At 36.5% G+C, this 27,302-nt stretch overlaps 1 protein-coding gene across 1 annotated transcript in view; it reads right to left on the bottom strand.

Moving 5' to 3' along the window:
• Window positions 1-27,302, bottom strand: part of VWF (von Willebrand factor) — a 424,292-nt gene that overhangs the window by 67,808 nt on the left and 329,182 nt on the right. The window contains exons 42-43 of the mRNA XM_053718732.1: window positions 10,782-10,987; window positions 5,826-5,975 (exon numbers count right to left, since the gene is read on the bottom strand). Of these exons, the coding sequence (XP_053574707.1) occupies window positions 5,826-5,975; window positions 10,782-10,987 (356 nt within the window). The remainder of the gene's footprint in view (window positions 1-5,825; window positions 5,976-10,781; window positions 10,988-27,302) is intronic.

Genomic DNA, 27,302 nt, shown 5'->3' with positions numbered 1-27,302 from the left:
AATTAATTACAATTTAAAAAAATTATCTAAAGTACGAAGAAAACCCCCCCACTAAATTACAGAAAATAATAAAATAATTACAAGATTTTAAAACTAATTAAACCTACTCTAATCCCCCTAACAAAATAAAAAAGCCCCCCAAAATAAAAAAGCCCTACCCTACACTAAATTACAAATAGCCCTTAAAAGGGCATTTTGCGGGGCATTGCCCCAAAGTAATCAGCTCTTTTACCTGTAAAAAAAAGAACAATTCCACCCCTCAACATTAAAACCCACCACCCACACAACAACAGATATTATATTTTTTCCAATTAAAAATATAACATCCAGAAATGGCATACAACACCAAAAGCAACCAAAGTGGTGTGGCACTGTTGACTTACGCATTTCGGCTTAAACTGCCATAGTCATAGCCTATAGTGCCTTGTGTCACACCAGTATCATACTCCCAATAAATAGGCAGACTTGCCTTATTTCATTTTTTGAGAGTTCAGGGGGCTTGCAATTCCATTCTTAATTTTGCAAGGGTGTCGAAGTACTTTAACATCATTCATTAAGTCTATACTATGTGAAAGGTAGACTAAGAGGCCTACTTATCAAGCCGTCAACTTACTTGCATTCGATAGCACCAATACGCTCGCCTGACATAGCCTAACATCGCGGCCACAGACCTGAATACACTCCCCTTATTTATATAAATAGCTGTCAAAAAGCTGCGCACCAAGTACGGGGCGATGAGCAGCGGACTGTTGTTAACTAAACAGTCATCGATCTCGCTGCTATTCGGCTTTTTCACAGCTTTATTTGTATACTGTCATTTAACACCGCCACTATACTAAACTTTTTAACCCCTATCCCGCCGCTCCTGGACCCTGCCGCAACTAAATAAAGTTATTAACCCCTATCCCATTGTTCCCGACACTGCCGCAACTAAATCAAGTTATTAACCCCTATCCCGTCGCTCCCGGAACCCGCCGCAACTAACTAATGGCTAGATTACGAATTGTGCAATAGGGTAAAAAAGCAGTGTTAACAGGTCCTAACGCTGCTTTTTTACGCCCGCTGCTATTACGATTCTTGCAGGTTTAGGGGCACCGCACACTTCTTTGGCCTTACCGCAAAACGACTTACGTGAACTTTGTAAAGCCTTTTCTTTATGGAACTTCCATAGCGCCAGTATTACGAGTCTGTCCTGGGAGGCCAAAAAGTGAGCGGTACACCCTCTACCTCCAAGAGTCCTAACGCATTTAAAAGTCAGTAGTTAAGAGTTTTATGGTACAACGCCGTAACATAAAACTCATAACTAAAGTGCTAAAAAGTACACTAACACCTATAAACTACCTATTAACCCCTAAACTGAGGCCCTCCCACATCGCAAACACTAAAATAAAAATTTTAACCCCTAATCTGCCGCCCCCAATGTTGTCGCAACCTACCTACACTTATTAACCCCTAATCTGCCGCCCCAACGTCGCCGCCACTAAAATAAACATATTAACCCCTAAACTGCCGCACTCCTGCCTCGCAAACATTAGTTAAATATTATTAACCCCTAATCTGCCACCCCAACGTTGCCGCCACTATACTAAATGTATTAACCCCTAAACCTAAGTGTAACCCTAACCCTAACACCCCCTAACTTAAATATAATTAAAATGAATCTAACTAAAAATTCCTATCATTAACTAAATTATTCCTATTTAAAACTAAATACTTACCTATAACATAAACCCTAAGCTAGCTACAATATAACTAATAGTTACATTGTAGCTAGCTTAGGGTTTATATTTATTTTACAGGCAAGTTTGTATTTATTTTAACTAGCTACAATAGTTGTTAAATAGTTATTAACTATTTAATAACTACCTAGCTAAAATAAATAAAAATGTACCTGTAAAATAAAACCTAACCTAAGTTACAATTACACCTAGCACTACACTATAATTAAATAAATTAACTAAATTAACAACGATAAATTAAATTAAATTAGCTAAAGTACAAAAAAAACAAACACTAAATTACAGAAAATAATAAACAAATTACAAGATATTTAAACTAATTACACCTAATCTAATAGCCCTATCAAAATAAAAAATGCCCCTCCAAAATAAAAAAAAACCCTAGCTTAAACTAAACTACCAATAGCCTTTAAAAGGGCCTTTTGTGGGGCATTGCCCCAAAGTAATCAACTCTTTTACCTGTAAAAAAAATACAAACAACCCCACAACAGTAAAACACACCACCCACACAACCAACCCCCCCAAAAAAATACTATCTAAAAAAACTTAAGCTCCCCATTGCCCTGAAAAGGGCATTTGGATGGGCATTGCCCTTTTGCAGGCCCAAACCCTAACCTAAAAATAAAACCCACTCAATACACTAACCCCCTGAAGATCGACTTACAGTTCTGAAGACCGGACATCCATCCTCAAGGAAGCGGCAGAAGTCTTCATCCAACCGGGCCGAAGTCCTCAACGAAGCTGTGAGAAGTCTTCATCCAAGCCGGGCAAAGTGGTCCTCCAGATGGGCAGAAGTCTTCATCCAGACGGCATTTTCTATCTTCATTCATCCGACACAGAGCAGGTCCATCTTCAAGACATCCGACGCAGAGCATCCTCTTCATCTGACAACTACCCGACGAATGAAGGTTCCTTTAAGTGACATCATCCAAGATGGCATCCCGGAATTAAGGTAATTCAGCCAATATGATTTTTTCTACCGTAATTCTATCAGTCAATCGGAATCTAAGGGACGCCATCTTGGATGAAGTTACTTAAAGGAACCTTTATTCATCGGGTAGTTGTCGGATGAAGAGGATGCTTCGCGTCGGATGTCTTGAAGATGGACCTGCTCCGCGTCGGATTGATGAAGATAGAAGATGCTGTCTGAATGAAGACTTCTGCCCGTCTGGAGGACCACTTCACCCGGTTTGGATGAAGACTTCTCCTGGCTTCGTTGAGAACTTCGGCCCGGTTGGATGGAGACTTCTGCCGCTTTATTTGGGGGGTTGGTTGTGTGGGTGGTGGGTTTTACTGTTGGGGGGTTGTTTGTATTTTTTTTTTACAGGTAAAAGAGCTGATTACTTTGGGGTAATGCCCCGCAAAAGGCCCTTTTAAGGGCTATTGGTAGTTTAGTTTAGTTTAGGCTAGGGTTTTTTTTATTTTGGGGGGACTTTTTTTATTTTGATAGGGCTATTAGATTAGGTGTAATTAGTTTAAATATCTTGTAATTTGTTTATTATTTCTTGTAATTTAGTGTTTGTTTTCTTTGTACTTTAGCTTATTTAATTTAATTTATTTAATTGTTGTTAGTTTAGTTAATTTATTTAATTATAGTGTAGTGTTAGGTGTTATTGTAACTTAGGTTAGGTTTTATTTTACAGGTACTTTTGTATTTATTTTAGCTAGGTAGCTGTTAAATAGTTAATAACTATTTAGAAACTATTCTACCTAGTTAAAATAAATACAAACTTGCCTGTAAAATAAAAATAAACCCTATGATAGCTAGAATGTAACTATTAGTTATATTGTAGCTAGCTTAGGGTTTATTTTATATGTAAGTATTTAGTTTTAAATATGAATAATTTAGTTAATGATAGGAATTTTTATTTAGATTTATTGCAATTATATTTGTTAGGGGGTGTTAGGGTTAGGGTTAGACTTCGGTTTAGGGGTTAATACATTTAGTATAGCGGCGGCGACGTGGGGGAGGCAGATTAGGGGTTAATAAGTGTAGGTAGGTGGTGCGATGTTAGGGACGGCAGATTAGGGGTTAATAATATTTAACTAATGTTTGCGAGGTGGGAGTGCGGCGGTTTAGGGGTTAATATATTTATTATAGTGGCGGTGAAGTTGGGGGCAGCAGATTAGGGGTTAATAAATGTAGGTAGGTTGCGGCGACATTGGGGGCAGCAGATTAGGGGTTAATAAATATAATGTAGGTGTCGGCGATGTTGGGGGCAGCAGATTAGGGGTTCATAAGTATAATGTAGGTGGGGGCGGTGTCCGGAGCGGCAGATTAGGGGTTAATAAATATAATGTAGGTGTTAGCGATGTCGGGGGCGGCAGATTAGTGGTTAATAAGTGTAATATTAGGGGTGTTTAGACTCAGGGTTCATGTTAGGGTGTTAGGTGTAGACATAACTTTTATTTCCCCATAGGAATCAATGGGGCTGGGTTACTGAGTTTTACACTGCTTTTTGGCAGGTGTTAGACTTTATCTCAGCCGGCTCTCCCCATTGATTCCTATGGGTAAATCGTGCATGAGCATGTACGACCAACTCACCGCTGACTTAAGCAGCGCTGGTATTGGAGTGCGGTAAGGAACAAAATTTTGCTTAACACTCACTTCTCGCCTTTTAATGCCGGGCTTGTAAAAACCTGTAATACCAACGCTGTAGGTAAGTGAGCGGTGAGAGAAAACTGCTTGTTAGCACAGCACAGCTCAAAATGAAAAACTCATAATCTAGCCGTAAAGGTATTAACCCCTAAACATCTGGCCTCCCACATCACTACCACTTACTAAACCTATTAACCCCTAAACCACCAGCCCCCCCACATCGCCATAAACTAAATTAAACTATTAACCCCTAAACCTAACAACCCGCTAACTTTATATTAAATATTAGCTCATCCCTATCTTATAATAAATTTAAACTTACCTTTAAATTAAATTAAACTATATTAAACTACTAATTAACCTACCCTAACTATTATACTAAAATTACATTAAACTATATTAAACTAGTATTTAATCTATCCTAACTATTATACTACAATTACATTAAACTATATTAAACTAATAATTAATCTATCCTAAATATTATACGAAAATTGCATTAAACTATATTAAACTAATAATTAATCTATCCTAACTATTATACTAAAATTCAATTAAACTATATTAAACTAATAAATAGCCTCAATATGTAAATCACGGTTGTATCCCTTTCTGTATCATACGTGGGTGGGTATACACAGTATCATTCTATTAGCTGTTTGAAGAGGGTGTGTTTTCGTTTTAACCTATTAGGTTTTAAGTGTTAGTATTTTAACTGGTGTGAAACAAGGCACTATAGACTATGACTATGGCAGTTTAAGCCAAAACGCGTAAGCTAACAGTGCCACATCACTTAGGTTGCTTTTGGTGTTGTATGCCATTTCTGGATGTTATATTTTTAACTGGACATGAATAAAATTATTTTTTATTGAAACCCAGCGGATCCCCTTGTTTTTTCATACGATCACTTTACCAGCTGATCTGCTGTGTACTTCCTGACTGGGGTAGGTGTGAGCAGGAGCCTCTGTGTGATTGGAGGAACTGGTTTGGGAACCAAGGAGGAGCAAAGTGCAGCAGAGGACCCACAAGGATGCCAGCTATGCCGGTGAAGTTTCCGAAGCACTCAGAGAGACATGATGTATGTGTCCATGCTTACAAGGTACAATTTATAAAATCCGGTTGTAACGCTATATGGGCGAGTGATACCCCTGTACAAGCTCTCTGTATATGGGATGAATGCTGTTTTTTTGCACCTAGGCACCTTATCCCTCTCCAACACAGCATTTGTAGACTTTTTTCCAGCACAGAGACACCTTATTGGTAGACTTACTGTAAGCCAGTGAGTACGGTCGAACCTTTTTTACTTTTAATCTATATATACAGTCATACGTTTCTGTGATCTGGAGTTTTCTTTTTGCCATACAAATATATTATTCTTATCATTATTGTTAATATTTATAATAACAACAAAAACAACAATAATAATAATAATAATAATAATTATAACAATAATAATAATATAAGAAATGCTAAATCACTCATCTTACCTGACTGCAATCCTTCTGGCATTTCCTTTGAAGACACTCCACTATGTGAAGCTTCGTAACTGCATCCACCATATCTGTGCAAGAGCAATTTTTACATCCATCTTCCCATGTGCTTCCAACAGCATAGACATTGTTTTTAAATACACAAACCTAGACAAGATGGAAAACAACCGTAAAGAGCATGACACACAATAACTTTCCTCTCCTCTTGTATTTCTGATAATATTACACAAGATTAAATGATATCATATATAGGGGTGGAAAAATACACCCATAGTTTTCTAGTCGAGGAGAAAAGTTACTAGTTCAAAGAAAAATTCAGTGGACTAGTAGCTCTGATGATGTGCCAAGTTATTAAACAATTATCTTCTTCTCTGTAATCACAACAACATCTATGACACGTATTCTTAATTAGGAAATCTTGGGTTGATTTTTCTGTACAGGGGTACAGGTGGGGGACCTCAGCTTCTGCTAACTATTCCTACCTTTATTCAGTTAATTACCCTTATTTCTCCTTTACTACTGCCCTTGTTCTGTGTAGAACATCAGACATGTAAAAAGTAATTACCTTTTGCATTCAGGGCTACAGTAATTAATGGGGGTACAGTAATAAATGGGGGTACATAGCACCTTCATAGAATTGTCACTGTTGTATAGTAAGCTACAAGCGGCCAGCAGAAGTTCTGTCAGGCAGTTAGTATCTTATTCTCAGGTAGAAGAAATTGTGGTAATTTATGAAGCTGTTAATGCATCTTTGGGGCCTTTGCAGTCCTGGCTTATGGGTCTGCAATGCAAGTTAAGAAGCACCATTCTTAAGACCACTGCTTCTGAAGCTCTCCAACACATTAGAAGTGGTGGACTTTAAGGGACACTAAAGTCAAAATGGAACTTTCATTATAGAGAGAAAGCTTGAGGTTTAAAGAGACTTTCCAATGTACTTCCATTATCAAAATGTGCACACTATTTTTATATGCACACTTACTCCTACTGAGGATGTGCAAGAGTTCATAGTGTATACATATATGAGACTGTGATTGGCTGATGGCTGTCACGTGATACAGGGGGCCGGTAAATTGAAGCAAATTTTTAAATGCCTAAGAAAAAAAATCTACTGCTCATTTAAAATTCAGAGTAAATGCTAATGTATATACTGTCTTTTTTATTTTGTACATGTTGATTATACAATTCTACTAGATTTAATAGCCATTTAAATCATTGTGGACTGATTAATGGTGGATTATTGACAAGCCCTGCTTTTGTGCAGTTGGTTGCACAAGACTAGTGGGAGGTGCTGCACAAGTAATTAATCTCGCTAGACCCGAAAGCGGGTAGACAGGTTCGCTGGATGTGTACCTTATCCATCCATTACTTAATAAATGTAGCCCTCGGTGTCTAGTTGTTACCTGCATAGTATATATTTTTATCTGAGAAGAAAATGCACCCACTATAATTGTCCCACAACCACCTGCACAAATCAAATTTAAGCAAACTACACTAAATGATACATTTAATACAAGTGATGGTGACATAAACAGTCTATATAAGTAGACAATTCAGGCAGATCTAATCAAGTGCCTGGCCTTCCACTTTAAAAATCCTATGGAGAAATCAAAGAATGCGCCTCATAGCGTAATACAGTCATATATATGTGGTTGAGTGAAATAAGAAATACACTCACATTTGGTGCTGCACTTAGAAGTGCAAATGGTGCAGACGAATCCTTATAGAGTCACCAGGCTAACTCGCCTCTCGTCTCAGCAACAAAGGTGCTTGTCGATCCGGTCAACAGCAGCAAAGGATGGATCCAATAGTATATGAGCAAGTGTCATAAGATACATATACTTGGATTATCCAATAAGTATTCAAAGTAGCAAATTATTGAAAAGTGTTACATTCACAAACACTATGAAATCAGCGACGTGTTTCTCAGTATACACTATTTCATCAGCCAAGTATATGTAGCTTATGACACTTGCTCATATACTATTGGATCCATCCTTTGCTGCTGTTGACCAGATTGGCGAGCACCTTTGTCCCTGAGATGGGAGTAGAGTTACCCAGGTGACTCTATAAGGATCCGACCTGCACCATTTGCACTTTTAAGTGCTGCACCAAATGTGAGTGTTTTTCTTATTTCACTCAACCACTTATAGTATATATGACTGTATTACACAATGAGGTGCCTTTTTTAATTTCTCCATATATTTTATTCTATTTTACCCCATAAGACATTATAAGGACAGCATTAAAGGGACAGTGTGCTGACAAAATGTTCTCCTTTTTAAAGTATTCCAGTTTACCATTTTACCTGCTGGGGTATATAAAATTATTTATAAATATCTCTTTTTGTTTAGGTATACACAGAGACATGGACGCCTTTACATAGAAACAAAGATACAAAAAGGATGTATGCTCTCCCTGCAAGCTAAACCCATTTAAATGTAATATTAAAAAATAAACCTGAATGAACAATTTCCCAGACATTTTATACCTGGCAGTTTGTATAACAAGTCATTTCTTTCTCACAGAATCTTCTCTCCCTATACATATAATATGTTTTAACACTTATCCCCTTGGAGAGAAAGTGTTTGTTATCATTAACATATGCTATATAAACAGAAAAAAAAAGTGCCTTCAAAATTCATAGTTTCACCAACTTCCCCACTCCTGGCATCTTTGCATTAAACATTCTCGCTATAGAGGGGTACATTTTGTGCTTTTATTTTATAGTTCTGCTGACCTACAACATCATTGCCAATCATAGAGGAATGCACAGGAGGTAAAGTGTTTCTGCCTGTCTAGTGAACTTCAGTAACAGGTAGACTTAGGCCTTAGAAAGCTTTTACATTTTTTTAAGAGACATTAAACCCTCAATACATGTTATAAGCATAGTATTCAGGTTATTCCCTGCATCCCACTAGCAATGAGTGCTGCCATTTTGAAATTGAGCTTTCGCTACATTCCAGTGCTGACCTGTTTGCACATGTGCATCAACTCTCCTTCAGAAACCTGCAGTGTAACCTAGGTTTCAAAATGGCAACACCTATGATTAGAGTGAGGTGCATGAAAGCGCTAAATTATCGCTCGCCCGCTAACGAGCAAATTTGCCCATTTGCGGGTGCGTGATAATTAACCAGCCATTACAAGTGGCTGGTTATTGCTACCGTGAGCTCGAGGTAGCAATTAGCGCTTATAAAATTAAACAGAGATCAGATCTCTACTTAATTTTATAAATGTGCCCCAAATGCCCCCAAAATACAGTGTAGTGTATTATATTCAAAAATAAAGATAGCAGCAGCTTTCTTTTTTTAGTAAAATAACTGCACTTGGCAGTATTTTGGGAAGAAAGTTGGCGAGACTGGAGTTTTAGAAAAAAACGTCACTGAAAAGTGCCTTTACATTGCAGTCTACGGGAACCTTTTTGAAAGGCCAGGCCTTATCCAAGCAAACTGCTCAAACTTGACATACCTGTGCTGCATTTTAACAATTAAAGTGATGGTTAACTTTCCCCTTTGTATAAACAGATCCGAAATGTTAGCAATATTTTAGATGGAGTTAAATTCATCATTTGTACTGAAGACTATAACTTTTTAATTTAGCACTGAAATTCAAATGCCCCGTGCTCCGGCTGCCCACTTCAAAAGTAATTTTGTTGGGGAGCTAACGGTTTCAACTGTTCTCTAATCGCCCTCTAGCCGCACGTCGCTTTTTGTAGCTACAGCGTGGATTGGAGAACAGTTCAGCTCACCAAAAGAAAAAAGAGTTTTGAAGTGGGCGGCCGAAGCATGGGGTATAAGAATGGCACGGCTAGATTAAAAAGTAAGTTATTGCACACACCTGCATTAGAAGTGATCAATCTAAAATATTGCTTAGATTCCGGGCCTGATTTTAAAATGTGTCAAGTTTACCATTGCTTTAATATGTGTTGACTTCAGATCATTTATAATCTTTTCAAAAATATTTTCATTTCTAATGTAGTCTGGACATTTTGTGAGTCTAACCTTCATTAGAGGATCTCAGGTGCACTCAGGACAGAAAAATTATATTTTCTCCACCTGTATATGACCTGCATTTTATAATCCTTTTGATTTTATTGTTTACATTTTTGCATCCTTACTAGGGATGGGCGAATGTTTCTAAAAATTCGAAATTTAAAATGAATTTTGATACATTCGTTCGTTCAAATCAAATTTAGAATGTTTATATAACATTCTAACATTCTATTTTCGAATTTTAGTTTTTATATTTGTTCGAATAATAGAATGTTTAGCTATGTATTCATTCAATTTCGAAATGTAATATTCGAATGTGACATTCGAATTCGAATGTGACATTCAAATTTGAAATAGTATTTCTAGTCTACAACTGTGTTTTATAAATGTAATATTCGAATTTGAATGCTACATTCGAATTTGAATGTCACATTCGAATTTGAAATAGTATTTCTAGTCTAATGCTGTGTTTTAAATGTGATATTCGATTTGAATGTGATATTCAATTCGAATGTGACATTCAAATTCGAAATAGTATTTCTAGTCTAATAATGTGTTTTATAAATGTAATATTCGAATTCGAATGTGACATTCGATTCGAATGTGACATTCGATTCGAATGTGACATTCGATTCGAATGTGACATTCGATTCGAATGTGATATTCGATTCGAATGTGACATTCGAAATAGTGTTTCTAGTCTACAATTGTGTTTTATTAATGTAATATTCTAATTTGAATGTGATATTCGAATGTTACATTCGAATTCGAATGTGACATTCAAATTCGAATGTGACATTCGAAAACTGTAAATAACATTCGAAAATCGAATTTTTAAGAATATTTGTTCTTATCAACATTCTATTATGTAAATCGAATTTCTACAAACACATTCACCCATTCCTAATCCTAATCCTAATCCAATAATCATAAATTTCATCTCCAAAATGCAATTTATTCATACCTTATCTGGTTCGCAATTAATATTTCTGCACCCGCATTCATTGGTGATAACGGAGGATATATATCCAGCTGAACAAATGACAGTTGAGTTGGAGCAGCTGCAAGTACATTCATATTCATCACAGCATTCAGTTTTCCTTATAGTGAGCTTCTTGTAAGGTGGACAGAAAGGAATTTCTCCACTTGTACATTCTTCCTTCTTGCATGCTATTTCAATGAGATTACATTATTGTTGTTATTATATTTTATTTGTAAAGCACCTCCAAATTCCATAGTGCTGATAACAGAATGAAACATATTGGATGGCTCCATTATTCAATAAAAAAATAACATATAGCTAGTGAATAATATCAAAATATAATATAGTATGAAGAGGTACCAACAAAAAATCACTGGCCTCTCCAAAAAATACATACAGGGAATCTTCTGGCAGCCCAGCTATGGTTTGTAGGTGAAGCAGTGAAAGGAAAATGGGGCAGGTGTGTTATGTGCAGGTCAGGGCATGTTGTTGGTGGGGTTGGGTGTGGGGTGTGGTAGAGCTGTAAAAATATACTATAATAATTTAAAGGACTGTAAACTGCAATATTATTTTAAACCTGTATGAAAAAGCACTTTGAGAAAATAACCCTAGCTTAAGACATCTGGTGAGCCAATCACAAGAGGCATATGTGTGTAGCCAATAATCCCTAGCTAGCTTCAAGTAGTGCATGGCTGCTCCTGAACCTACCTATGATTTAGTTTCATTGAGGTGGTGAAGTTTGTAAACTGGTTGTAACATTAAAAGTCTTCATAGACTTTAATAGAGAAAAAACATAATTTATGTAAGAACTTACCTGATAAATTCATTTCTTTCATATTAGCAAGAGTCCATGAGCTAGTGACGTATGGGATATACATTCCTACCAGGAGGGGCAAAGTTTCCCAAACCTCAAAATGCCTATAAATACACCCCTCACCACACCCACAATTCAGTTTAACAAATAGCCAAGAAGTGGGGTGATAAGAAAAAAGTGCGAAAGCATATAAAATAAGGAATTGGAATAATTGTGCTTTATGCAAAAAAATCATAACCACCACAAAAAAGGGCGGGCCTCATGGACTCTTGCTAATATGAAAGAAATGAATTTATCAGGTAAGTTCTTACATAAATTATGTTTTCTTTCATGTAATTAGCAAGAGTCCATGAGCTAGTGACGTATGGGATAATGATTACCCAAGATGTTTATCTTTCCACGCAAGAGTCACTAGAGAGGGAGGGATAAAATAAAGACAGCCAATTCCTGCTGAAAATAATCCACACCCAAAATAAAGTTTAATGAAAAACATAAGCAGAAGATTCAAACTGAAACCGCTGCCTGAAGTACTTTTCTACCAAAAACTGCTTCAGAAGAAGAAAATACATCAAAATGGTAGAATTTAGTAAAAGTATGCAAAGAGGACCAAGTTGCTGCTTTGCAAATCTGATCAATCGAAGCTTCATTCCTAAACGCCCAGGAAGTAGAAACTGACCTAGTAGAATGAGCTGTAATCCTTTGAGGCGGAGTTTTACCCGACTCAACATAGGCAAGATGAATTAAAGATTTCAACCAAGATGCCAAAGAAATGGCAGAAGCTTTCTGGCCTTTTCTAGAACCGGAAAAGATAACAAATAAACTAGAAGTCTTTCGGAAAGACTTAGTAGCTTCAACATAATATTTCAAAGCTCTAACAACATCCAAAGAATGCAACGATTTCTCCTTAGAATTCTTAGGATTAGGACATAATGAAGGAACCACAATTTCTCTACTAATGTTGTTGGAATTCACAACTTTAGGTAAAAATTCAAAAGAAGTTCGCAACACCGCCTTATCCTGATGAAAAATCAGAAAAGGAGACTCACAAGAAAGAGCAGATAATTCAGAGACTCTTCTGGCAGAAGAGATCGCCAAAAGGAACAAAACTTTCCAAGAAAGTAATTTAATGTCCAAAGAATGCATAGGTTCAAACGGAGGAGCTTGAAGAGCCCCCAGAACCAAATTCAAACTCCAAGGAGGAGAAATTGACTTAATGACAGGTTTTATACGAACCAAAGCTTGTACAAAACAATGAATATCAGGAAGAAACTGTAAAATTCTCGGAATTCTAAAAGAATGCCAAGAAAAATGATGAGAAAGACACCAAGAAATATAAGTCTTCCAGACTCTATAATATATCTCTCTGGATACAGATTTACGAGCCTGTAACATAGTATTAATCACAGAGTCAGAGAAACCTCTTTGACCAAGAATCAAGCGTTCAATCTCCATACCTATAAATTTAAGGATTTGAGATCCTGATGGAAAAAAGGACCTTGCGACAGAAGGTCTGGTCGTAGCGGAAGAGTCCACGGATGGCAAGAGGCCATCCGGACAAGATCCGCATACCAAAACCTGTGAGGCCATGCCGGAGCTACCAGCAGAACAAACGAGCATTCCTTCAGAATCTTGGAGATTACTCTTGGAAGAAGAACTAGAGGCGGAAAGATATAGGCAGGATGATACTTCCAAGGAAGTGATAATGCATCCACTGTTTCCGCCTGAGGATCCCGGGATCTGGACAGATACCTGGGAAGTTTCTTGTTTAGATGAGAGGCCATCAGATCTATTTCTGGAAGCTCCCACCTTTGAACAATCTGAAGAAATACCTCTGGGTGAAGAGACCATTCGCCCGGATGCAACGTTTGGCGACTGAGATAATCCGCTTCCCAATTGTCTATACCTGGGATATGAACCGCAGAGATTAGACAGGAGCTGGATTCCGCCCAAACCAAAATTCGAGATACTTCTTTCATAGCCAGAGGACTGTGAGTCCCTCCTTGATGATTGATGTATGCCACAGTTGTGACATTGTCTGTCTGAAAACAAATGAACGATTCTCTCTTTAGAAGAGGCCAAGACTGAAGAGCTCTGAAAATTGCACGGAGTTCCAAAATATTGATCAGTAATCTCACCTCCTGAGATTCCCAAACTCCTTGTGCCGTCAGAGATCCCCACACAGCTCCCCAACCTGTGAGACTTGCATCTGTTAAAATTACAGTCCAGGTCGGAAGCACAAAAGAAGCCCCCTGAATTAAATGATGGTGATCTGTCCACCACATTAGAGAGTGTCGTACAATCGGTTTTAAAGATATTAATTGAGATATCTTTGTGTAATCCTTGCACCATTGATTCAGCATACAGAGCTGAAGAGGTCGCATGTGAAAACGAGCAAAGGGGATCGCGTCCGATGCAGCAGTCATAAGACCTAGAATTTCCATGCATAAGGCTACCGAAGGGAATTATTGTGACTGAAGGTTTCGACAAGCTGAAATCAATTTTAGACGTCTCTTGTCTGTTAAAGACAGAGTCATGGACACTGAATCTATCTGGAAACCCAGAAAGGTTACCCTTGTCTGAGGAATCAATGAACTTTTTGGTGAATTGATCCTCCAACCATGATCTTGAAGAAACAACACAAGTCGATTCGTATGAGATTCTGCTAAATGTAAAGACTGAGCAAGTACCAAGATATCGTCCAAATAAGGAAATACCACAATACCCTGTTCTCTGATTACAGACAGAAGGGCACCGAGAACCTTTGTAAAAATTCTTGGAGCTGTAGCTAGGCCAAACGGCAGAGCCACAAACTGGTAATGCTTGTCCAGAAAAGAGAATCTCAGGAACTGATAATGATCTGGATGAATCGGAATATGCAGATATGCATCCTGTAAATCTATTGTGGACATATAATGCCCTTGCTGAACAAAAGGCAAGATAGTCCTTATAGTTACCATTTTGAACGTTGGTATCCTTACATAACGATTCAATATTTTTAGATCCAGAACTGGTCTGAAGGAATTCTCCTTCTTTGGTACAATGAAGAGATTTGAATAAAACCCCATCCCCTGTTCCAGAACTGGAACTGGCATAATTACTCCAGCCAACTCTAGATCTGAAACACAATTCAGAAATGCTTGAGCTTTCACTGGATTTACTGGGACACGGGAAAGAAAAAATCTCTTTGCAGGAGGTCTCATCTTGAAACCAATTCTGTACCCTTCTGAAACAATGTTCTGAATCCCAAGATTGTGAACAGAATTGATCCAAATTTCTTTGAAAAAACGTAACCTGCCCCCTACCAGCTGAGCTGGAATGAGGGCCGCACCTTCATGTGGACTTAGAAGCTGGCTTTGCCTTTCTAGAAGGCTTGGATTTATTCCAGACTGGAGATGGTTTCCAAACTGAAACTGCTCCTGAGGATGAAGGATCAGGCTTTTGTTGTTTGTTGAAACGAAAGGAACGAAAACGATTATTAGCCCTGTTTTTACCCTTAGATTTTCTATCCTGTGGTAAAAAAAGTTCCTTTCCCACCAGTAACAGTTGAGATAATAGAATCCAACTGAGAACCAAATAATTTGTTACCCTGGAAAGAAATGGAAAGTAGAGTTGATTTAGAAGCCATATCAGCATTCCAAGTTTTAAGCCATAAAGCTCTTCTAGCTAAAATAGCTAGAGACATAAACCTGACATCAACTCTGATAATATCAAAAATGTCATCACAGATAAAATTATTAGCATGTTGAAGAAGAATAATAATATTATGAGAATCATGATCTGTTACTTGTTGCGCTAAAGTTTCCAACCAAAAAGTTGAAGCTGCAGCAACATCAGCCAATGATATAGCAGGTCTAAAAAGATTACCTGAACACAGATAAGCTTTTCTTAGAAAGGATTCAATTTTCCTATCTAAAGGATCTTTAAACGAAGTACCATCTGACGTAGGAATAGTAGTACGTTTAGCAAGGGTAGAAATAGCCCCATCAACCTTAGGGAGCTTGTCCCAAAATTCTAATCTGTCAGACGGCACAGGATATAATTGCTTAAAACGTTTAGAAGGAGTAAATGAATTACCCAATTTATCCCATTCTCTGGAAATTACTTCAGAAATAGCATTAGGAACAGGAAAAACCTCTGGAATAACCAAAGGAGATTTAAAGACCTTATCTAAACGTTTAGAATTAGTATCAAGAGGACCAGAATCCTCGATTTCTAAAGCAATTAGTACTTCTTTAAGTAAAGAACGAATAAATTCCATTTTAAATAAATATGAAGATTTATCAGCATCAATCTCTGAGACAGAATCCTCTGAACCAGAAGAGTCATCAGAATCAGAATGATGATGTTCATTTAAAAATTCATCTGTAGAGAGAGAAGTTTTAAAAGATTTTTTATGTTTACTAGAAGGAGAAATAACAGACATAGCCTTCTTGATGGATTCAGAAACAAAATCTCTTATGTTATCAGGAACATTCTGCACCTTAGATGTTGAAGGAACTGCAACAGGCAATGGTACATTACTAAAGGAAATATTATCTGCATTAACAAGTTTGTCATGACAATTAATACAAACAACAGCCGGAGGAATAGCTACCAAAAGTTTACAGCAGATACACTTAGCTTTGGTAGTTCCAGCACTAGACAGCGATTTTCCTGAAGTATCTTCTGACTCGGATGCAATGTGAGACATCTTGCAATATGTAAGAGAAAAAACAACATATAAAGCAAAATTGATCAAATTCCTTAAATGACAGTTTCAGGAATGGGAAAAAATGCCAATAAACAAGCTTCTAGCAACCAGAAGCAAAGAAAAAATGAGACTTAAATAATGTGGAGACAAAAGCGACGCCCAAATTTTTTAGCGCCAAATAAGACGCCCACATTATTTGGCGCCTAAATGCTTTTTGGCGCCAAAAATGACGCACATCCGGAACGCCGACATTTTTGGCGCAAAAGGACGTCAAAAAATGACGCAACTTCCGGCGACACGTATGACGCCGGAAACAGAAAAGATTTTTTGCGCCAAAAAAGTCTGCGCCAAGAATGACGCAATAAAATGAAGCATTTTCAGCCCCCGCGAGCCTAACAGCCCACAGGGAAAAAAGAGTCAAATTTTTTAAGGTAAGAAAAAATGATTGATTCAAATGCATTATCCCAAATATGAAACTGACTGTCTGAAAATAAGGAATGTTGAACATCCTGAGTCAAGGCAAATAAATGTTTGAATACATATATTTAGAACTTTATAAACAAAGTGTCCAACCATAGCTTAGAGTGTCACAGAAAATAAGATTTACTTAACCCAGGACACTCATCTACATGTTTGTAGAAAGCCAAACCAGTACTGAAACGAAAATCAGCAGAGGTAATGGTATATAAATAAGAGTATATCGTCGATCTGAAAAGGGAGGTAAGAGATGAATCTCTACGACCGATAACAGAGAACCTATGAAATAGACCCCGTAGAAGGAGATCACTGTATTCAAAATAGGCAATACTCTCCTCACATCCCTCTGACATTCACTGCACGCTGAGAGGAAAACCGGGCTCCAACTTGCTGCGGAGCGCATATCAACGTAGAATCTAGCACAAACTTACTTCACCACCTCCATAGGAGGCAAAGTTTGTAAAACTGAATTGTGGGTGTGGTGAGGGGTGTATTTATAGGCATTTTGAGGTTTGGGAAACTTTGCCCCTCCTGGTAGGAATGTATATCCCATACGTCACTAGCTCATGGACTCTTGCTAATTACATGAAAGAAATGTTTTTTATCACCAGTTACCACAATTTACCACATAAATGGAAACTAGTCCTAAGTATGGGCTAGTTCTTGTTAAGGTGCTAAAGTTTGGAAACTGATGGTAAAAACATCTCCATTAAAGTCTGAAGAATGTTTATGTTACCACCAGTTTCCAAACTTTAGCACCTGCATAGAAACTAGGCCTATGGGTTTTTTTTTAACAAAGGATACTAAGGGCTAGTTTCCACTGGTGGTGAAAACGTTTATCTTCCTTAAAGTCCATGGAGAATTTTTATGTTACCAACAGTTTCCAAACTTTACCAACTCAATGGAAACTAGGCCTAAGAGTATTAAGCAAAATTGATAATAGAATGGTTTATTATGGACTTGACAAATAGATTTAAAAAAGCTGAAATTTAAAAAACACACAATAACAATTGAGCGCAAGCGATAAGCAGTTTATCGCATCAGAAGTAGCGCGCATATTACAAATTGAAAGTAAACACATTCGCTCGAGCGATATTGAATATAATGCACTTAGGTTTAGCACAACTTCAGAGATCTGGTTAAAGGGACATGAAACCCAATTTTTTTCTTTCGTGATTTAGAAAGAGCATGTCATTTTAAACAGCTTTCTAATTTACTTATATTATCTAATTTGCTTCATTCTCTTGATATCACTTGCTGAAAATCATATCTAAATATGCTCAGTAGCTGCTTATTGGTTGCTGCACATAGAGGCCTTGTGTGATTGGTTCACACATGTGCATTGCTATTTCTTCAACAAAGGATATCTAAAGAATTGAGCAAATTAGATAATAGAAGTAAATTGGAAAGTTGTTTAAAATTGCATGCCCTATCTGAATCATGAAAGTTTAATTTTGACTAGACTGTCCCTTTAACTGTTACTCTTGATTAAAAAATTCAAAATTTAAAAAAGTTATAAGGGCTTAAAGATATGAGGTCTCAGGTGAAAAAGAGACATGTAAAGGGCTTCAATAGAGAGTGCATTGGAGCCTTTTGAAGTCAAGTAACTGAAAACATAATAAAATCATATTTATGCAATATTTATATTTAATAAACTGTTTAATTGTGTTTGTACTGTAAATATTTCACATTCCAATATATAGGTATAGAGTATTTTTAAATACTCTATACCTATATATAGTCATCTGTATATATAGGTATAGATATAGATATATATACAAACATCATATATATATAAATATGTATTTATGAATACATAGAACATATTATTCTATGTGTGTGAAGAACATTAAAATGTGAAATATTAATATTTCATGTCAGGTTAGTGCACTTGAGAAAATTGCGATTGGGTTTGCACGTGAATAACGGTGTTAGGTTTTTTTCCACTTTTGCTCTCCATTGAAAACTATTGGGGAAAACGTTAATGCAGTCGTGATATTGTAACTTCTGCTTTTTGTGCGCGTCGCGTTAGCGCATTAGTTAAAACTTTTTAATTTCAACTTGTAATATGTGTGGTACCCAACACGCGTATAAAGCTTACTTCTAGCAGAGTTAGCACGCAAATGTAAGTGATAAACAGCGCTCCACTCATAATCTAGACCTCAATAAGTATGGGAAGGACATTTGGGTGGAGTTGAATCAAGGCTTAGTTTAGATATGCACATTAAAAAAATATAATGTATATTTATAAATACTGGAAAGACTGTACTTGACTGACCAAGAAGCTTTATTATTTGTAAAAGCATTTTACAGAAGCATCTCAGGTTACATAAAAATATAAGTATATGTATTTGGTGTATATGGAAAAAATAGTTCTGTTATGCAATATATTTATCCACAATGTTTTATAAGCTAAACTACTTTGGAAAAAAAAAACAGTTTTATGTAGATGTGACAGGAGCAGCTGTTTGGCTTGACAGCCAATCTGATCCGCAGTTATGAACATATGGTCAGCAAGTGGTTAAAGCTTTCTGTGGATTTTTACTTGTTTCCCGTGTGAAAAGACTTATCCACTACATTATTGCCTCTCGTTAGAAACTCACTGCATTGGAATGTGTATAGAAAATCCTTAGCCAAGCTGGTGGTATGGAATTGGGGTTTGGTTAATATTGCACAGGGATAAAAGAGAATGAGAGTTTTGCTGCAGAATATAAAATGAATCAAATTGAAACCAAGGGTCATTTGTTGAAAGATGGAAAGTCAAGACTCCTAGTAAATTACTGTGACTAGCAAGATCTGGAATATAAACTCTATAAAATGCTTTCTCGGAATCTTTAGACAGTTATTATGCACTACACAGAACTGATAAAATAACTGCACAAAACTGCATACCAGCATAATATGTCATGAATAAAATGTATATGTGCTCTTTAAATGCAACATAATATATCAATTTAACTTAATTCCACTCTTGGGGAATGTAAGAAATCCACAAAACAGATTAACCATGCCCCCTAGGTACCAAGTTAAATACATAAGTGTTTCCCAACTCCAGTCCTCAAGTTCCACTAACAGACCAGATTTTCATGATATCTTAACTAGAGCACAGGTGAAATAATCAGCTGCTGGTTGAGAGCAAGTTAGTAACCATGGTTACTAATCAGCTGATTATTTCACCTGTGGTCTAGTTAAAGGGACATTAAACACTAAATGAATGCTAGATAGAATAATGCATTCAAAGAAAAGATTAGTCTGAGAATAACATGTAGATGTATTTTTTTAAAGTTTCATTAGCTGTGAAAATAATGACAAAATAAGTGCAACGTTTTAGTGCCTATAAAATAATGGGAGCTGCCATGTTGTAACTTGAGTTACCTTCTCTGCTGCGGCCAATTAGAGACAGTTATAAATAGGTCACTAGAGTGTGCAGCCAATGGCTGTGTGGAATATAACTGTGTTCTGTACTTCCATTTCTTACAGGAACTGAAAAGCTCACAATTTCACAATGTAATCACAGGAAAAGGGGACAAAGTAAATAATGAAAGTATTCTGCAGAGTTTTTTTATATATACAATTTATCATTTTATATTACCACCACAAAGTGTTAAATGTCCCTTTAAGAAATCATGAAAATCTGTCCTGGAGTTGGGAAACACTGAAATACATCACCAACTTAGAGTACATAGACTTGCATGCATATAATACATTTACATTGAAATAACAATGATATATATTTACTGTCATAGATGCCCATTTAATTAGATATTTGCTTTCATTTTAAGAATAATGCAAAAAAAATTGGAGGGGGTTTCATATTTGTTGCATTCGTCTGAAAACAATAAGCAAATGCCCCTTAAAGGGACATTAAACCCCATTTTTTTCTTTCATGATCCAGATAGAAAATACAATTTTAAACAACATTCCAATTTACTTCTATTATCTAATTTGCTTCATTCTTTAGATATCCTTTGTTGAAGAAATAGCAATTTACATGGGTGAGCCAATCACAAGAGGCATCTATGTGCAGTCACCAAGCAGCAGCTACTGAGCCTATCTAGATATGCTTTTCAGAAAAGTATATCAAGAGAATGAAGCAAATTAGATAATAGAAGTAAATTGGAATGTTGTTTAAAATTATATTTTCTATATGAATCATGAAAGAAAAAATGTGGGTTTAATGAATATGTGAGAAAACTTAGCTGATTAATTTGAACACCTAATAGCATTATTCTAAAACATGAAGCGTTTTTGTGCAGTCAGGATAGGCTTCAAAAAGTTCAAATTTACACTATTTAATAACAGTTTTGCAATGTTCTTGTCAATTGATTGATTCCAGTGTCAGCCAATAAAGGTTTGTGTTTTGCTGCTGCTTGCTTGCAGCAGTAGCACTATCTAATATTTTAACTTTATTTAAGCTTAAGCTGTTGTACAGCTGCTTTGCTGCTGCCCTAAAGACATTTTTTCCATGTGAAATAACAGACACATGGATTTTCATTAACAAGTAGATTCTGAAAGACCCCCATAATGAATATTTGAACAAAATAAAATACCTTTTTTGTAATTAATTGCTTGACCAAAACTATTTTTGTTTGTGCATATGTCTAACTGTAATGTGCTAAACTGCACATTAAATTTACATTAAACTACATTTATATTATGCTTATGAGGGGTCACTATTCAAACAGGATAGAAAGTTTAAGTTAAAAAAAATTCTGTAATACATATAAAAGTGCCACTGTAGGGCCAAATTAAAAGTTGAGTGCAAAATATCGCTTCTGCAAAAGCGATGTTTGCGCTCAACTTAGTAAAGCGATGTTTGCGCTCAACTTAGTAATACCAGCGTACGCAAATTTGCTCTGGTATTACAAGTGAGGTGCAATGCAAGTACGACCTTACATTTGCATTGCACAAGTGCGCTTCCATAGGCTCCAACGCGAGCCTCGTTCTCATGCCATTTCTCACTAGCGCAGTGAAAGTTGCACATTGATGGGCAGCAAATTTAATTATATATGTATATGAATATATACACACATGTATTTAGTCTCCCTATGCACACAGATGGTAAATCGCCATAGAACAGGCTAACAATGGTAATGAGCCAGTTGTTCGTTCCTGTGAGTGCACTTTGCTCTGTATGTATTTAGTCTCCCTATGGGAAAAAGGGGCAACCAGACGTGGACTCCTTGCTCAGTGTGCTTAGAGGAATATGGCTACACCTCACTGACAAGGCCCAATGAAGGCCGAAACGCTCGTCTGGGGTTGCTGTGTTCCTTGTTCAGAGAGGAATTGCCTGATATTTTGGCGCTGGACTGACCGTAATAGGTGGGATCAGACTGATATACTACAGAAAAGTTCTACTCTGTGAAAAGCTTTACTGGGCTAAAAATTTGCGTTCCAGGTGGTAAATCGCCATAGAACAGGATAACAATGGTATTGAGCCAGTTGTTCGTTCCTGTGAGTGCACTTCTCTCTGTATGTATATGAATATATACATATATATTTATGTGTTAATACAGTATTTGTATAAACACATACAGTATTAACATATAAATATATATGTATATAAGCATTTACGTATATATTTACTGGGAAAACACAATCCCCATAGACCGTACTGTAAAGGCACTTTTTAGTGCCATTTTTTTTTTTCAAACAGCCCACACCCACCAACGTCCAAAATAAACTTCCTTGATTCAGATAGAGAATGTAATTCCAACAATTTTCCAATTTACTTTTATCACCAATTTTGCTTTGTTCTTTTGGTATTCTTAGTTTAAAGCTAAACCTAGGAGGTTCAAATGCTAATTTCTAAGCCCTTGAAGGCCGCCTCTTCTCTCACTGCATTTTGACAGTTTTTCACCCCTAGAGGTTGTTAGTTCATGTGTGTCATATAGATAACACTGAGCTCACACACGTGGAGTTCCAGGGAGCCAGTTCTGATTGGCTAAAATGGATGTCTGTCAAAAGAACTGAAATAAGGGGGCAGTTTGCAGAGGCTTAGATACAAGATAAACACAGAGGTAAAAAGTGTATTTATATAACTGTGTTGGTTATGCAAAACTAGGGAATGGGTAATAAAAGGATTATCTATCTTTTTAAATAATAAAAAATTCTGGTGTAGACTGTCCCTTTAAAAAAAAAAATAAAGATGCTAAAAAAAAATATATTTTACTAAAGGCACACTAGTCCTAATTTTGGGGCCAATTGGGGCCCATTTATAAAATTAATAAGAGATCTGATCCCTGATTAATTTTATGAGCGCTAATTGCTACTGTGAGCTAACTGTAGCAATAACCAGCCACTTGTAATGGCTGGTTATTTATAGTGTGCCCTTAACGGATTCAACTTGTAATCTAGCTCTTAAAGGGATACTGAACCCAAATTATTTCTTGTGTGATTCAGATAGAGCATGCAATTTAAAAAAAACTTTCTAATTTACTCCTATTATCAATTTTTCTTCGTTCTCTTGCTTTCTTTATTTGAAAAAGAAGGCATCTAAGCTATTTTTTTGGTTCAGAACCATCGAAAGCACTTGTTTATTTGTAGGTGAATTTATCCACCAATCAGCAAGAACAGCACAGTGTGTTCACCAAAAATGGGCCAGCATCTAAACTTACATTTTTGCATTTCAAAAAAAAGATACAAAGAGAATGAAAATAATTTGATAATAAGAGTAAATTAGAAAGTTGCTTAAAATTGCATGCTCTATCTGAATCACAATAGAAAAAAATTGGGTTCAGTGTCCTTTTAATGTATTAGACAAAAATAGCCAATTTTATTGGAATCAATATTCAAATGTTATAAAATGAGTGTTAAAATTGATAGTTTTATGTTAACATTCGTTCTATAACAAATTTTGAATGGAAGAAAATATGTCAAAGGAAACATTTTATCTATAATCTGAATGTCCAAATTCTCTAAAATGTGCCAATTCCCTACTACAAATGAGGTTAAAGAAAGAAAAGTTATATATAGTTGCAGTTTATAATAGTTTATAAATATAATTAATAGTTTATAATTAAGGTGGATCAAAGAAGGCAATTTTTAAAATATATTATAGCTAGTTGATAAGCCTGCCCAGAGGGCAGTCTATGTATTACAAATGTAACCCCCAAGCTACAAAAAATACAAAATAGAAATACAGAAAAAAAAACATTATCCAAAATAAAAAAATTAAACCTAATCCCTATGAAAATAAAAAAGCCCCCCCAAAATAAAAACTCCCCCTAATCTAATGCTAAACTACCAATAGCCCTTAAAAGGGCTTTTTTTGTAGAGCATTGCCCTAAGTTAAACAACTCTTTTACATTAAAAATAAACAAAGTCCCCCCTAACAGTAAAGGCCCCCACCCACCAAACCCCCCAAAATAAAAAAAAACCTAACACTAATAAACCTAATCTAAAATTAGGGTATGGGCTTTGCCCTTAAAAGGGTATTCAGCTCGTTTTCACTGACCTTAAAAGGGCATTCAGCTCTTTTGAGATTTGGCCAAAAAAAAAACTAATCATTCGTTGTGGATGAAGATGATGGACCCGCCTGGAAGAAGACCTTCTCCGCCGGACTTCTGAAACCATGAGTACTTATTTGGGGCTTTAGTGTTTTTTTTGTTTTGTTTTTTAATTATTTTTTTTATTTTTTAATTTTGGTTTTTTTGGGCACTTTAAAAAAGAGCTGAATGCCCTTTTAAGGGCAGTGAAAAAGAGCTGAATGCCCTTTTAAGGGCAATGCCCATACAAATACTCTTTTTAGGGCAATGGGTAGATTAGGTTTATTAGTGTTATTTTTTTTTATTTTGGGGGGTTTGGTGGGGGGGTTTACTGTTAGGAGGGACTGCCAACATTCCTTTGAGGATGCATGTGCCACTGCCGACGGCAACGGACATTACAAACACAATTATAGTATAGATTATTATTTTTAGATGAGATACTGGGAAAAAGGGTCTATTTAGAAAAAAGATATAAAATACTTTGTAATTATGATTTTTTTCTGCTGTATTGCAATAAATTAACATACTAGGTGAGTGAGATTTTTTTTATGTATTAACACCTTATTTGTCACAACTGTTTTTTTATCAGCCAGACTCCGCCCACTAGAAGGGACTAATCCAGATTTGTTACTGGAGTAGGCAAGACTTGCATTGTTTTGCATTTCCTTATTTGACAATCTATGTTGAGACCAATTAGGGCAAGATATGTTGGAAAGCTAGGCTTGTGAAGTCTAAATTTCATGAAAAGGGGCAAAATAAATAATGGAAGCATATTGTAAAACTGTTTAATTATGCATAACAAAATTCTTTAAATAGAATATCCCTTCAAATGCAGTGAAGAGATTGCTGTTACAGGGGTTAGATGCTATGGGGGTCCAGTGGTTAGGGGGTAAAGTGCTCTGGGGTTTAGTTGCAGTGGTGCGGGTCATGATTTGGGGTGGTTAAATGCTGTGTGGGGTCAAGGTTAGGGGGATTGTTGCAGTGAGGGTTTTGTGGTTAGTGGGCTTAGGTGCAATTGGGTTTGATATTAAGGAGTTAAGTGCTAAAACTGCATATAATAACATTATGGGACAAAAATGCAATATAAAGAAGGAAAAATGGTTTATTGTAACAATAAATGACTAACATAGTTTAGAAAGTAGTTATCATTGTACTAGATCAATAACTGTAAACCAGTGCTTTCCAAACTGTGTGTCGGGACACACTAGTGTGTCGGCAGCAGTGTGTAGGTGTGTCCCTGCTTCAGCACAAATTTTTTTAAATTTAATTTTTTTACATTTTTTTTTTGGTTTCTAACCTTCCGCCTGCCTGCTACGCATATCACATGGTTGACACGTGATTGATACCTAGTGGGTCACAGATCATCTTAACCAATTGGCGCAGCTCAGTGGGAACTGAAACTATTCCCATTGGCGGCACATTGGCTCCTGACTACATGTGTAGTCTCCTTAATTGGCTCCTGACTGCTTGTGTAGTCAGTGACTGGGACTGCAGTGTACAGCGCAGGCAGTAGTCAGTTGGACTCACAGAGCTCTGAGGGCGGCAGCTTAAACGCTGAGCTGAAGTCAGAAGTCAAAGTGGTTTTTTTTTCTGCAACTAGCTCCCAGTAGTGCATTGCTGCTCCTGCTCTTGATATATGGATAGGAAGTGGAAGCTTAAAAAAGCTTGATGATGAAATGTGAGTGTCTTTATCTAATATTCCACCAAATATTCTGAAACTGTGTTCATCCCATCAACCTCATACATCCCATTAAAATACTAAGTAGCTATTGGTGATATTAAACTTTTTTTTAATTCTTGCACATACAAACTGTTACTTGTAAATACATTTCATTATTATATAATTTATGTATGTGTCCGTATCTTTTAAAACAAGTTAGTTTAACCTCCTTTTTGCTAGTACAATTGAACTAATTACTGTGTCGCGAAATGATGTAGGTCTAAAAAGTGTGTCACTAACATGAAAAGTTTGGAAAGCTCTGATTTAGACAATAGTTGCGGTTACAGGCGTACGCACAGCCACAGTCAGCACAAGAGAAAAAAAGGGCACAGTAGTGCAATATTGTTGGTTTTACCATTTAAATGTAACCTTTATGTCAAATTAGTACTCGCATGGAGGGGGAGGTATAATCGGCTTACAAAATAAAGCATTTCTGTGATAGCAGGATCACACACAAACCTATCGGTAAATAGTTTGTCATATAAGCTTATAATGATTTATTACAATAAAATAAAAAGAAGATGCCATCTTATATCAACCCTGGCAAAAACAAAATATCTGTCTACTCCAACCACTTTTCCTAGTTTGGGCAAAAAATTGATCAGTCACTAACACTAAGTTTTGTCAAGCAAAGGTCTTTTTATATATGACTGGCAGAGCAACTTCATATTCATAAGGCTACACCTTTCAATTTGGCTTAGTGGAATAACAAATAACTGAACATGTTTACCCTAATGTATCTTTGTACAGTGGTTATAAGCTGTTATTTCTTTCATACAGGTGGTGAGAGTCCACAATCCATTACTTTTGGGAATTACTCTACTCTACCACTAGGAGGAGGCAAATATTCTCAAACCCCTCCCACCCCACTCATTCCTTAGTCTTTACTTTGCCTCTGCTGGTTTTCCTTGTGTTATAAACACCTTTCTTCTACAAGATACGACGAGTCCACGGATTTCATCCTTACTTGTGGGATATTAACCTCCTGCTAACAGGAAGTGGCAAAGAGCACCACAGCAGAGCTGTATGTATGTATGTGTGTATATATATATATATATATATATATATATCCTCCCTTCCCTCCACCCCCAGTCATTCTCTTTGCCTGTGTTAGTAATAGGAAGAGGTAAAGTGAGGTGTTAGTTTTAGATTCTTCAATCAAGAAGTTTTTTTATTTTAAATGGTACAGGTGAGTACTATTTTCCTCAGGGAGATATGGAAGAAGAAGATTTCTGCCCTGAGATTGATGATCTTAGCAGATGTAACTAAGATCCATGTTGGTTCCCACAGAGTTCTGAAGGTAGTGCAAACTGTT

This window comes from Bombina bombina, chromosome 6, assembly GCF_027579735.1.
Source record: "Bombina bombina isolate aBomBom1 chromosome 6, aBomBom1.pri, whole genome shotgun sequence".
Classification (NCBI taxonomy): Eukaryota; Metazoa; Chordata; class Amphibia; order Anura; family Bombinatoridae; genus Bombina; species Bombina bombina.
This window is presented reverse-complemented; position numbering and strand designations above follow the sequence as displayed.